The sequence below is a fragment of the Astyanax mexicanus genome, chromosome 11 (genome assembly GCF_023375975.1).
Source record: "Astyanax mexicanus isolate ESR-SI-001 chromosome 11, AstMex3_surface, whole genome shotgun sequence".
NCBI lineage: Eukaryota > Metazoa > Chordata > Actinopteri > Characiformes > Acestrorhamphidae > Astyanax > Astyanax mexicanus.
In genome coordinates this window covers 27,913,672-27,927,132 of record NC_064418.1, presented here as the reverse complement: position 1 = coordinate 27,927,132, position 13,461 = coordinate 27,913,672, and the positions used below count along the sequence as shown (strand labels likewise).

The 13,461-nt window shown below is 39.3% G+C and overlaps 1 protein-coding gene across 1 annotated transcript in view; it reads left to right on the top strand.

Moving 5' to 3' along the window:
- vwa8 (von Willebrand factor A domain containing 8) overlaps window positions 1–13,461 on the top strand; it is a 159,180-nt gene that overhangs the window by 49,801 nt on the left and 95,918 nt on the right. Inside the window, exons 22-25 of the mRNA XM_022668571.2 lie at window positions 4,237–4,312; window positions 8,630–8,765; window positions 10,215–10,334; window positions 11,304–11,509. Coding sequence (XP_022524292.2) covers window positions 4,237–4,312; window positions 8,630–8,765; window positions 10,215–10,334; window positions 11,304–11,509 — 538 coding nt within the window. The remainder of the gene's footprint in view (window positions 1–4,236; window positions 4,313–8,629; window positions 8,766–10,214; window positions 10,335–11,303; window positions 11,510–13,461) is intronic.

Genomic DNA, 13,461 nt, shown 5'->3' with positions numbered 1-13,461 from the left:
CAAACAAAGAATAATAAATAACAAGACAGTGTGCAAATTATGCAGTGTGCAAAAAGTGTGCAAAAAAGACCAGTGAGGTAGTAATTACCTCTATTACACAGTGTGCAATAGAGTCCAGTGAGGTAGTAGGGTTTTTAGTGCTTTCCATTTTCTGGGGTAAGTGGGGTAAGAGTGTGTGTGTGCATGTACAGAAAAACCATCAGTTCAGTCTCTGCAGTTGAGGAGTCTGATGGCTTGGGGGTAGAAGCTGTTGCAGAATCTGGTCGTGCTGGACCGGATGCTGCGGTACCTTCTTCCCGAAGGCAGGAGGGAGAACAGTTTGTGTGAGGGATGAGTGGGGTCATTCACAATGCTGGTTGCTTTGCGGATGCTGCGGGTGGTGTAAATGTCCGTGATGGAGGGGAGAGAGACGCCGATGATCCTCTCAGCTGTCCTCACAATACGCTGGAGGGTCTTGCGGTCAGAGACGGTGCAGGTCCCAAACCAGGCAGTGATGCAGCTGCTCAGGATGCTTGGTCTGATTAAAAGGCCAATTACTGTTGTTTTGCTTTTTTCCTCGGGTTATGAGTTTTGAGCTTGGCTGGAGGCTGGTGATGTCGTGGGCTCTGTATTTTTTAAATATCGCAATATATATATTGTTGAAAAAGGAGCATTTGCAATATCATTTTTTTTCCAATATCATGTAGCCCTAATTTGTTTCCTACAGAATTTGCACTTTTCTTTTTTCATTTTCCATCAGGCAAATTTGGTGCCTGCTTCCAAAAACTGGGTATTTTATTAATACATGACATGACAAGTAGGGACTAAAGACATGATGTGTAACCCTGCAGAGCACAGATTGGCCAGAAAGAAAATATACAACCCTACACAACGCATACAATTCATTTGTAAAAATCTTCAAGCTACTTGCAGTCACAGTTGTTTTTGTGTGACTTACAATAGCAGCTCATAAAATTACACTGTGGCCATTCAAAAAACTTACCAAGATTGTGATTTTTTTATTTATTTATTTATTTATTTTTTTATTTTTTTATTTATTTATATACTGTTACTAGCTATATTTCAGGGGGGAAGCAGTAATAGTGAAAAACTATCAATTTCCAAGCACTGGAGAGAGTGTTCTGCCCCAGGCATTCCTCCCCAGACACGAATCTCATTCGTATTCCCAGATTGACACACAGTGCCAAGCTACGATGTTTGCATACTGTTTGCATGCTGTTGTCTATACCCGGCAAACCTGTGTGTGGAAATGGGCCTGGAGGATGACGATTAGCAGGTTCTGAATCAAAATCTTCGAACTCTGTAAAGTTCTACTGACAAGAATAGACACTGCTTGAACTCAGCATGTCTGCTTAATATTTGATTATACATCCTGATCATGTTATTAGTTACTACCGAAAATTTAATCCTTAATGGTCCTTTAATTTACTTCCTAGACTTGCTGTAAGCTTTTACCCAATTACTTGTTCTCTTAAAAGGCTCTTTTTAAAGAATACATTCTTTTTTAGTTTTAAATTAAATTTTTGACTCAAAATTTCTGTACAATTACTGCTTATGTTTGCACCATCTAAGGTCACTGCCCTGTGTACGATTTCTGGTAATTGACTGGACTGGAACTGCTTAAATGTCAATAAAACTAGGCAACAAATGGGGATGTTCTAAAACTTTTGACTGGTGGTGTAGCTTAAGTCATATGACCTTTAGAGTTCTACCACACAGGTAAGATAGAGTATCTCAATAGCAGGCGCCCGTCTCCTCCTAAGCCTTTGAAGTAGTGTGCGATGACAGGTTATTATGATTAATCAAAAGAGCTTTTTCCATTAGCTTGTAAATCTTGTGCTGCGCTGTTGCTCAGTGCTGGACTGAAAGAGGGTTCCTTATTCCAAATGGCAGAGTGAATTATTTTTGTCCCTCATAAATTAGGACACCTGTCTGAGGGACAGAGGGATTCGTAGCTCTTAAGCTACACTGTTGCTATTGAAGAACATCTATTAATAGACAGAAAAACAGCATGAATGTGGGAGTCAGAGATTGGCAAAGCCTTCTATTTGTACCAGAAAATGTGCTAGTAGTTTACTGAGCAGAAGAACAGAATGTCACGTAATGACTTAGATTCGGAATTGAACCTCCTTGTTAGTGTTTTTAATCCTTTTTAAACCCCAAATGGGCATGTGGAATTTTGCGGAAGTAGTTCATCGAAAGACAAAACGAAACTGGTGCTTCAGCTGTTGATTTAAGCAATGTTTTTTCTGGCTATTTTGGAAAAAAATCAAATAACTGTTTTGTAATTTTTATTTACTCCAAATGCAGTCAACCAGACGAGACATTTTGTTATCTAAATTATATGCTTTTTTACATACTTTAAAACAGGAGATGCTAGGCTAATTTTGCTAAAATAAATAAATTCATTAATTAAAAAACAAGGACTGGGACAAATCTTGGTTAGTTACCAACAAGACAAATCAATATGGTTATGATAATGGTTATTGGGAGTGTTCACACCTGCAGTTTTCAGTCTGGTTCTTATAACCCTGGGCGCAATCTGTTTGGGAAGGTGTGTTTAATACCAAAGCAACCACCCTGAGACCATTGATGGAGAGAATTCTGAAGTGGATATTTTGTAATGAGAACATGAACAAACCTCGATTTTGATCCGACTATCAGGTGTACTGTAAACGGCTAAATAAATTTTGCCCCGATAATCAGTATAGCTAGACCAGAACTAGTCCTTCCTGTATTTACCCGTTCCAGTCTAGTCAGATATGAAAAATGTTCTTAGGTTGTTTTTCGTGATGCATTTTGGTTCGCTTCACATGCATTTTTCCCTGTTTGAACAAAAAAACAAAGCAAGAGGAAAAAAAGTTTAGAAAAAAGTCTAGAAACTCGCTACATGATTTGAACCAGAGCATAGAAACTATCGTTGTAAAAATGGATGCACAGCCATTTTGTGTAACCATTTAATTATACCTTACATGCATAATTTTTTTTTATCAATAGCATTGTTTTTATTTGTATTATCAGAAAAATCTGTATACACCAAGACACTTCGAGATTGGTCAGGCATTAGCTTAGCATCTCCCACTATACTCCCACTATAAGAAGCCAATTAATTATTTGTTTTTTTTTCGTGCCTGTGTTATTTTTTTCCAGAGCTGTAAAAAAAAAACACTTAAAAATGATGGGTTTGTTTGATTTTACTAACTTGAAAACCTCCAAAATATAATCAAGAGGGAGATGGACGATCACAAGCCATCAAACCAAGCTGAACTGCTTGAATTTTTGCACCAGGAGTGGCATAAAGTTATCCAAAAGCAGTGTGTAAGACTGGTGGAGGAGAACATGCCAAGATGCATAAATCTGTGATTAAAAAAACAGGGTTATTCCACCAAATATATATATTTATATAATAATATATTTCTGAACTCTTAAACTTTATAAATTTTAACTTGTTTTCTTTGCATTATTTGAGGTCTGAAAGCTCTGCTTCTTTTTTGTTATTGTAGCCATTTTTCATTTTCTGCAAATAAATGCTCTAAATGACAATATTTTTATTTGGAATTTGGGTGAAATGTTGTCTGTAGTTTATATAATAAAACTCTAAGTCTCTTAATTATTTGCAGAGCTATATATAGATCTCAAATAAACCTATATCTACCAAATTAGATTTTGTGTGTAAGTGGATCGTGTTAGATCAGATGCAGCGTTCTGTGTTTAGCAGAGGGTTTCTTGGTGTGGCTCAGCTGTGAGCTGTATAGGATAAAGATAAAATTCTCACCTTCTCTTTTATGCACCATTTTCTTCCCTGCTAATCTTTTTCTTTTTTTCTTTATCACTATAATAAATATATAAAATGAATGCAGCAGTCTGTTCAAAGTTATTTGAAAGTCAGCTGTGTTCTTATGGCCTGGTTAGCTACTACAGAACTCTAATATTAGACCAAAGTAATCACTTCAGGGATTCTCCCTGCCAGTAAGTCTGCTGAGATATGCTTCACATCTGAAACCTACAGAGACGAGAGTGCTCTGTGTCCATTAAGAATTTGGGTCACTTTGTTTTATAATTATAATGAGACCATGGGAAAAAAAGCTTTGCGACTTCAAATCCCTGAGGAGAATTCATTGGCTGTGTCATTCCTTTTGTTTGCATGTGTTTTGGATCAATACTGGAATAACAGATACTAGACGTGTTGTGCGGTGCATGACTCTCTGCATGACTTTATTCTTGGCTTCTCTACAGAGACACCACGGTGCAGACTCTGACTCTACAGCCATCTGTGAGGGATGGGATCATCGTGTATGAGGACTCCCCTCTGGTCAGTGTGCTCATGTTCTTACACTGTTGTCACTATTCACTGCCGAAGCCAAGACAAATGAAAAGAGACAAAAGACAACATATCGACACTGTTTAAACTTTAAGGCAGGGGTGTCCAAACTTTTTTGTTGGGGGCCAGAAGGAGAAATATATTTGAAGTCACGGGCCACACTCTGTAATAAAACAAATAATGAAATATACCAATTTAAATAATACATTTTTTCTGATGACTTTCATTTACACACCATTTTACTTGACCTACTATCTTTATCTTTGACAGTGTTGTGTAAACTAAGATTTTTCGAATCGATGTTTAATTTCATGATGTCTCTTAATATTAACCTCCTTAATTACGGCAACTTTTAGACTCAGTTTTTCTGCACTAGAAATGCGCACCCTCTCCTCTTTTAGACTCTTTTATCCCCGTTTTTCTGCGCACCCTCTCCGTGTTTAGACTCTTTGGCCCATTTTTCTGTGCTAGAAATGCGCACCCTCTCGGCTTTTACACTCTTTGGCCTGATTTCCTGCGCTAAAAATGCGCACCCTCTCCACTTTTAGAAACTTTTGCCCCGTTTTTCTGAGCTAGAAATGCGCACCCTCTCCGCTTTTAGACTCGTTGGCTCATTTCTGACACCTAGCGTTCAAACTTTGAATCTCACATTGTAAAACCTGCTTAACAGCGGGCCAACTTTCATTCCATTTCTAAAATACCTCGCGGGTCGCTCCATAAAAGGAAACGGGCCGCAAATGGCCCACGGGTCGTAGTTTGGACACCCCTGCTTTAAGGTCTTTTAAGGCTAGAAATATACTTGCTGTTTGACCATGTGTTCCTGTAAACAACCAGCTGCAGCATGCATGTAGCTGTTCACATACTTGCCTTTGAGCTGCATGTGTTACTGAAGAGGCAGGTCTTAGTTGTATGGATATATCGTACGAATGCAAATAGCTGTTTTCAAAGATTTTACCATTTTAATGCTGCAGAGAGCCTGTATTGCCTGTTTTTGTGTGTACCGTATTTTTCACAGTATAAAGTGAACTGGATTATAAGGTGCACTATCAATAAACGTCTATTTTCAGGTCTATTTTCGTGCATAAGGCACAGTTCATTATGCGACACTAGTAAGGAACAGGGGTGTCACCATGTTTTCCTTTGAATTCAGTAGAGCTAAGCTGGTAGGTAAATCTATACAGATTTCTCTCCTAAAAAAACTGTTTATTTACATTAAGCTTAGATTTACAGATTTCCACTAAGGCTGAGTGCAGCAGCATTAGCATTAGCAGTTAACAGCCAGTGCTAACCCTGAGTGTTCCGTTAAGCCAGGGCGATACTAGCTAGCGGTTCGTCCCATGCAGCTTGTTTTAACACGGTAAACATGCAGACTACAGTCCGATAATACTCACCTCTGAACAGCCAAAGAGCTAGCACTTAGTGTGCTTATCAGCTTATGCTAATACTGCTTCAGTAGTGCTAGCCAGGGATAGCAGCAGGCTACAGACTGATAATGCTCACCTCTAAAATGCGAAAGAGCTAGCGCCTAGTACAGTTAGAGGCTAATGCTAATGCTGCTCCAGCAATGCTAGCCGGGGATGGCAGCAGGCTACAGGCCAATAATACTGACCTCTGAGCATCGAAAGAGCTAGCGCTTAGTGTGGTTATCAGCGGATGCTAATACTGCTTCAGTAGTGCTAACCAAGATTAGCAGCAGGTTACAGGCTGATAATACTCAGCTCTGAACAGGGACAGAACTAGCGCATAGTGTGGTTATCAGCTAATGCTAATACTGCTTCAGTAGTGCTAGCCAGGGTTAGCAGCAGGCTACAGGCTGATAATACTCATCTCTGAATGGCCAAATAGCTAGCACGGTTAGAGGGTAATGCTAAAGCTGCTCAAGCAGTGCTGACCAGGCTTAGCACTGTTAATTCATATATAATAAATTCATACCTAAGGCGCACTGCCGATTTTGGGGAAAATTTAAGTATTTTAAGTGTGCCTTATTTTCCGACAAATATAGTAATTAAAGAAAGATGCAGACACATTAACACACAAGTATAAATGCTCTCAATGGCGTTGGCCACTTGAGCAGGCTAGACAGTAGACTCTATATTGGCTCTATATAGAGTCATCAACAGATCCAGATGCCTGCTAGACATTTGGCAGAGGCTTATAAGGCTTTTGCAATCACTCTTCATGCAATTAAAAAAAGAAAAAGAAAAACAGTCTAATATGGCCTGAATTCATAGAGTGCAAACCCAGCTTTGGGGAAAAAAAAAAAAAAAAAAACACCATTATTCGATGGCATCACTCCAAGAAAGCACTTTTTAATGTTTATTTCTATCCATATACTGAGGCTTCTAGATCTATGGAGTAACAGTGTAATGAAGGTGATCGTAACATTTAAGAATCATACCCACACTGGTAGTGACATTATCACCAGTTGACGTTTTTCTGCGCTAGAAATGCGCACCCTCTCCGCTTTTACACTCTTTTGCCCCGTTTTTCTGCGCTAGAAATGCGCACCCTCTCCGCTTTTAGACTCTTTGGCCCGTTTTTCTGCGCTAGAAATGCGCACCCTCTTCGCTTTCAGACTCTTTGGCCCGTTTTTCTGTGCTAGAAATGCGCACCCTCTTTGCTTTTAGACTCTTTGGCCTGTTTTTCTGCGCTAGAAATGCGCACCCTCTCCGCTTTTAGACTCTTTGGCCCGTTTTTCTGCGCTAGAAATGCGCACCCTCTTCGCTTTCAGACTCTTTGGCCCGTTTTTCTGTGCTAGAAATGCGCACCCTCTTCGCTTTTAGACTCTTTGGCCCGTTTTTCTGCGCTAGAAATGCGCACCCTCTCCGCTTTTAGACTCTTTGGCCCGTTTTTCTGCGCTAGAAATGCGCACCCTCTCCGCTTTTAGACTCTTTGGCCTGATTTTCTGCGCTAAAAATGCGCACCCTCTTCGCTTTTAGACTCTTTGGCCCGTTTTTCTGCGCTAGAAATGCGCACCCTCTTCGCTTTTAGACTCTTTGCCCCGTTTTTCTGCGCTAGAAATGCGCACTCTCTCCGCTTTTAGACTCTTTGGCCCGTTTCTGACACCTAGCGTTCAAACTTTGAATCTCACATTATAAAAACCTGCTTAACAGCGGGTCAACTTTCATTCTATTTCTAAAATACCTCGCGGGCCGCTCCATAAAAGGAAACGGGCCGCAAATGGCCCACGGGTCGTAGTTTGGACACCCCTGCTTTAAGGTCTTTTAAGGCTAGAAATATACTTGCTGTTAGACCATGTGTTCCTGTAAACAACCAGTGCAAACCCAGCTTTGGAAAAAAAAAACAAAACAAAACAAAAAAAAAAAACACCATTATTCGATGGCATCACTCCAAAAAAAGCAATTGTACCGCACTTTTTAATGTTTATTTCTATCCATATACTGAGGCTTCTAGATCTATGGAGTAACAGTGTAATGAAGGTGATCGTAACATTTAAGAATCATACCCACACTGGTAGTGACATTATCACCAGTTGATGTTTACCAAAGCTCCTGTGTGTGCAGACGTGTTGCCAGCCACCCCTTCAAGGATGCTCTAATCGAGCGAAGGGAAATGGTGTTAAAAGATTCATGAGTGAGCCAGTGGACAGTGTGTGCTAATGCACCAGTCTGCTAGTCTCCGGGCTCTAAGTGCTGTCTTGTTAGCGTGAGATGGTGGCATTTAGATGTACTGTTTGTGAACTGGGACTGTGGGTGTCCTTTTCAAATGGGATTTAATGATGCCTCTACTCAATACAGGCTCGGGGAAGATGAAAAGAAGCATGTGGCTTGGTTTCGGCCCCTCAATTAGCACCCAGGGCAGCTCCCATGGTATTAATAGAGTCAGCTTTGAAGTGGCCCTAATACACGGAATTATTTCAAGGTTTTCTAATGCTCCGACACGAACACTGTGTCCACAGAACAGGTGAATATACGATCAACCGGTTCTGAAAGAAAGAAGCTGAATTCGGCTGAATGTGAAAGGTGCTGAACATCACCTGAATGAGGTTTTTATAAGTAGGGTCTAAGCACTGATCTGAGCACCCCCCGCGCATGATAAGCACACTATAAGCTTTTTTTTTTTTTTTTTTTTAGAGCTGGCCTTCTACTGTTAAACTGCCCCAGTTTCTGTGTGTTCTCTGCCATTACTGTCAACTTGATGTGGCTTTAGAGTGAAATATGGGACATTGTTCTCTGCTAGAGATGAATAGCTGAAATATAGCCACCAAGCCAGGATGTCGTGATGGAGTGTCAGTGCCGTGAAAATTCAGATCTTTTATATGTGCTTGTCCTTTGTGCCTGTGTGAAGGTGAAAGCTGTTAAGATGGGACATATCTTGGTAATAGATGAGGCCGATAAAGCCCCCACTAACGTCACCTGCATCCTGAAGACTCTGGTGGAGAGCGGAGAGATGATCCTGGCTGATGGCAGAAGAATCGTTTCAGGTGACTAAGCTTACGTTCACATTACAAATCACGTTGCTCAAATCCAATTTTTTTCAGATACTGACGGTTCACATTTACAAATGTAAGTGACAATGTATGTGTGTGTAAAAAAAAAAAGCAAACGAATCTGTGCCTGAAACGCCTCACATGCACATGAATTGATACCTGATAAAAAAAAACGGCATATTTGAGAGACGACTCGTAGCTTTATAAAGGGAAATGGATGTATTATCAGCTCATATGTGGAGCATCTTTTGCTCGAATGAAGAGTAAACAGCTGATCTGAAGTACATGCTCAGTTTGAGAAGGTGAAAAAAGGGACCGGCTGGTTGCTTTTGCTGTTTTTGCAGCTATAGCTGCTAGGGAAGTCACGTTTCTCTAAATCCTCGTTTCGTTTTTATTTCCGATTTTAGGGTCACGAGTCGATTTGAATCTTGATTTCTTTTTTCCTTTTTTTACAGCAGAGAGGCCTATGCTAGTTTTAGATTAGTCTATGGTCAGTCATTGGTTTGATTCATCAAATTTACAATATCTTATTTCAAAAGGTGGGCTTGATATAAGTGATGCAAAGTGATACAAGTGATCTGTAATACACCACATTAGGCACTAATGGTCAAATTTAAATAATTTAATTAAGATATATATGTAATGCCATCTAGTGGCTTTTTTTGGTAGCAGCAGTGTGCACATAACAAAATAAATAATAAAACAGGAACAGTCATGTACAAAATATTAGAACAATTAGAGTCTTAACAAACTGAACTCTATCCTACTATAACAGTTAAACATGAAAAATAAGACTTTAAGACTTTTTCGGTCCCTGAGATTGCCAAGTTTTTTTCTTTAACAAAGATATATTAATAACTTTATCTGAGAGAAAGATGCTCCTTAAGGTACCAAAACTGTTAACATATTTGAGGCTGGACAAAACAACTGTTATTTTTATATTTTCTTTAAGTTTTTCTTTAAGAAGATGAGAATGTCCACATTCTCTGTAGAAAGTGCTGCTCTTTGAGCTACAGTGTGCTGCGCCATTTGCGTAGCGTGCTGCGCCATTTGCGGGAGGGATCGTCGATCCTCTTTTTGACTTCGATGCTCGAGACCATAACATAATTTCGATCAATTTCGATGAAATATTAAAATCGTGACACCCCTAACAGCTGCACAGCTGCACCAAGACCAAATGCGATTTGACCGTTTACATTTATGCTGCCTGTCCATGTATCGGATACATAGCCAATTTAGGGCCACATATGAAAGTGACTCAAATTTGATTTGAAAAAATCGGAGTTGGCACGTTCACACAGCCATTAAAAAAATATGATCAGAGCCACATTGAATAGAAATTATGATTTTAGTCACTTCAGCCTGGTAATGTAAACGCTTTTAGCCCTTTCTATTTTTTCTTAAAACAAACAAACAAACAAATGTGCTTTCTTCCCCCTGTAGATCCTTTGGAAGCATCCGGAAGACCAAACGCAATACCCATGCATCCTGACTTTCGCATGATTGTTTTAGCTAATCGACCAGGCTTTCCCTTCTTAGGAAATGACTTCTTTGGATCTCTCGGTAAGATATATTAAACTATAATTCTGCTGTCTTATGATGCTATTATTTATGACCTATATATCATGCTCTTCAAAGGCCTGCAGCACTGCACTATTTTGGAGCCCAGCTTATTCATAGTCAGTTGAAATCAGGTGATTCAGTGTAAACAAAAGTGTTTTACTTTGCAGTACTGCAGCCCATAATAAATTAGATTGTAAGAATCATGACATACTTGATATGCACTAAACCCATTTATTTTTACCCTTAAATCTGACCTTTGTATGCTGATGCTCTTAAGACTGGTGAAGGAGAACATGCCAAGATGCATGAAAACTGTGATTAAAAACCAGGATTATTCCACCAAATTTCTGAACTTATAATTAAACTTTATGAATATGAACTTGTTTTTTTTTTGCATTAGGTCTAAAAGCTCTGCATCTTATTTGTTATTTCAGGCATTTCTCATATTCTGCAAATAAATGCTCTAAATGACAATATTGTTATTTGGAATTGGGGAGAATTGTTCGTTCAAACAATGTTCATTTTACTCAAACATATACTTATAAATAGCAAAATCAGAGAAACTGATTCAGAAACTGAAGTGGTCTCTTATTTTTTTCAGAGCTCTGTATATATACTCTGTGACCTAGAGGTATGCAATGGCTCTCCAGATCAAGGACTTACAGAAAGTGTGCAATAATCTTTAAAGAATAGACAGATGCACACCTGCAGTTGAGGCAAAAGAGGGGCTGGACTCTTTAAATTGCTTTTAATAGCTTCTGAAAATATATCTCACTGCATTGATCTTCTAAATACTGTCTGTTTATGGTGCATCTACTCACTCAATCATCAACCGCATTATCTGTCAAGGGTCGCAGGGGGGCTGGAGCCTACTGAATTCCAAATGTTGATAGCTGTTCTATTAAAATGTTTGTCTCTATGTTCCATAATCATCCCCAATCACATCAATATTTTATTTTTTTATGCCAGGGGACATCTTCAGCTGTCATGCAGTGGACAACCCTAAACCTCAGGCGGAGTTTGCTATGCTGAAGCAGTACGGGCCTGACGTTCCTGACGCTGTTCTCCAGAAACTGGTGGCAGCATTCGGAGAGCTGCGAGGCATGGCCGACCAGGGAACCATCACCTACCCTTACTCCACTCGTGAGGTGGTCAACATCGTCAAACATCTACAGGTACTTGTTGATCAGTACAATCAGAATATGCTTTCTGCTTAAACCGCTTAAACTGCTTTTGTGTTCATCTGCTATGTGATATATTTAACTGAAATTGCTGATCTGAACAACCAATGATTTAAAGGGAAATCATGAAAATGATCAGGGGTGCCCAAACTTTTTCATACCACTGTATATGTGACCTCAATAAACTTTTGCTGATGTTTCTCTGAGTAAGGAGAGCCCAGTAAAGTGAATGGGCATATGTGTCAACTTTGTTTGTCTTACTTATGTATGATATTTAGACTGTATATAGAACAGTGGTGTGCAGTAAGGCCCTTCTAACCCTTCAGAGAAGGGGTGACAATAAATGCATGTAAATAATTACATAATTTTTTATCAGGAAATATATATCATAGCTATTGTAAGTGTAAGAATTTATTTGATTAATTAACTAAAATAAAAAAAACGGCAACTAATTCAAAGCATTAGTCTGTGTTTTTTAGTTGCTATAGGACGCTTATCTGACTGACAGCGGTTTTAACCAATCAAAGCTTTTTAAAATGGCTTTTGCCCCACGTGTCTGCGTGCCTCTTCTCCTAATTTTGAGAAGGGTGTAGTAATGAATCTATTAGCAAAGTCGAAGGACAGTCTATCCCAGGGGTGTCCAAACTACGGCCCGCGGGCCATTTGCGGCCCGTTTTTTTTTTTGGAGCGGGGTATTTTAGAAATAGAATGAAAGTTGGCCCGCTGTTAAGCAGGTTTTTATAATGTGAGATTCAAAGTTTGAACGCTAGGTGTCAGAAACGAGCCAAAGAGTCTAAAAGCGACGAGAGTGCGCATTTCTAGTGCAGAAAAACAGGCCAAAGAGTCTATAAGCGGAGAGAGTGCGCATTTGTAGTGCAGAAAAAACGGGGCAAAGAGTCTAAAAGCTGAGAGGGTGCGCATTTCTAGCGCAGAAAAACCGGGGGCAAAGAGTCTAAAAGAGGAGAGAGTGCGCATTTGTAGCGGAGAAAAACGGGGCAAAGAGTCTAAAAGCGGAGAGAGTGCGCATTTCTAGCGCAGAAAAACGGCCCGAAGAGTCTAAAAGTTGCCGTAATTAAGGAGTTTAATATTAAGAGACATCATGAAATTAAACATCAATTTGAAAATTCTTAGTTTACACAACACTGTCAAAGATAAAGATAGTAAGTCAAGTAAAATGGTGTGTAAATGAAATAATCAGGAAAAAAGTATTATTTAAATTGGTATATTTCATTATTTGTTTTATTACAAAAGTTTGGACCCTACTGGTCTAACCTATCAGATTTATGATTTTCACAACGGGGGCGGGGCCATGGCTGTCTAACTCCTTCTCAGCACTGTGTTGAAGGTGTTATGCGTTGCTTAGTCATAAACGGAGCTGATGCTGGATTAATTTAGTAGTTAGCTAACTATCATGGAATTGCGGCTGCAAATGAGACAGATATTGTGTCATATTATATTAAAAAGCCTTTTTACAGGATCTCTTTTAATGTGAAACTAATTCACTATAATAGGCCGCCTGACTGGTGAGTTTTTCTGTGTACTTAATGTTTTGGCTGCCCTGGCGTACTGTAGACATACAAATGAGTGATCTTTGTTGAACGGTTTTACTTGTAGGCAAATTAAGCACTTATTGTTGGTTCTATTGTATAATTTTGTGGGTCTTACTGTATGATGATGCTGTTATATTGTCAAATATAATAGTATCAGTGCCAAAATTAAATGGTCCTAAAATAACAATAATATGTTTAATAACTATTGTTTCTGGGACAATTCATCATCCAAGCCAAAATAGTTATTGTGACAGGCCTAGTGCTATTTCCACTAGTTATAGGCCTAGTGCTATTTCCTGGTTCCACCAATCAAGGCCTCAGTGCAAAATAAATGGAACTAATTTGGACTAATTTGGCATGACTTGGCTAATTAGCTACAGATGTTATAAATCGAAG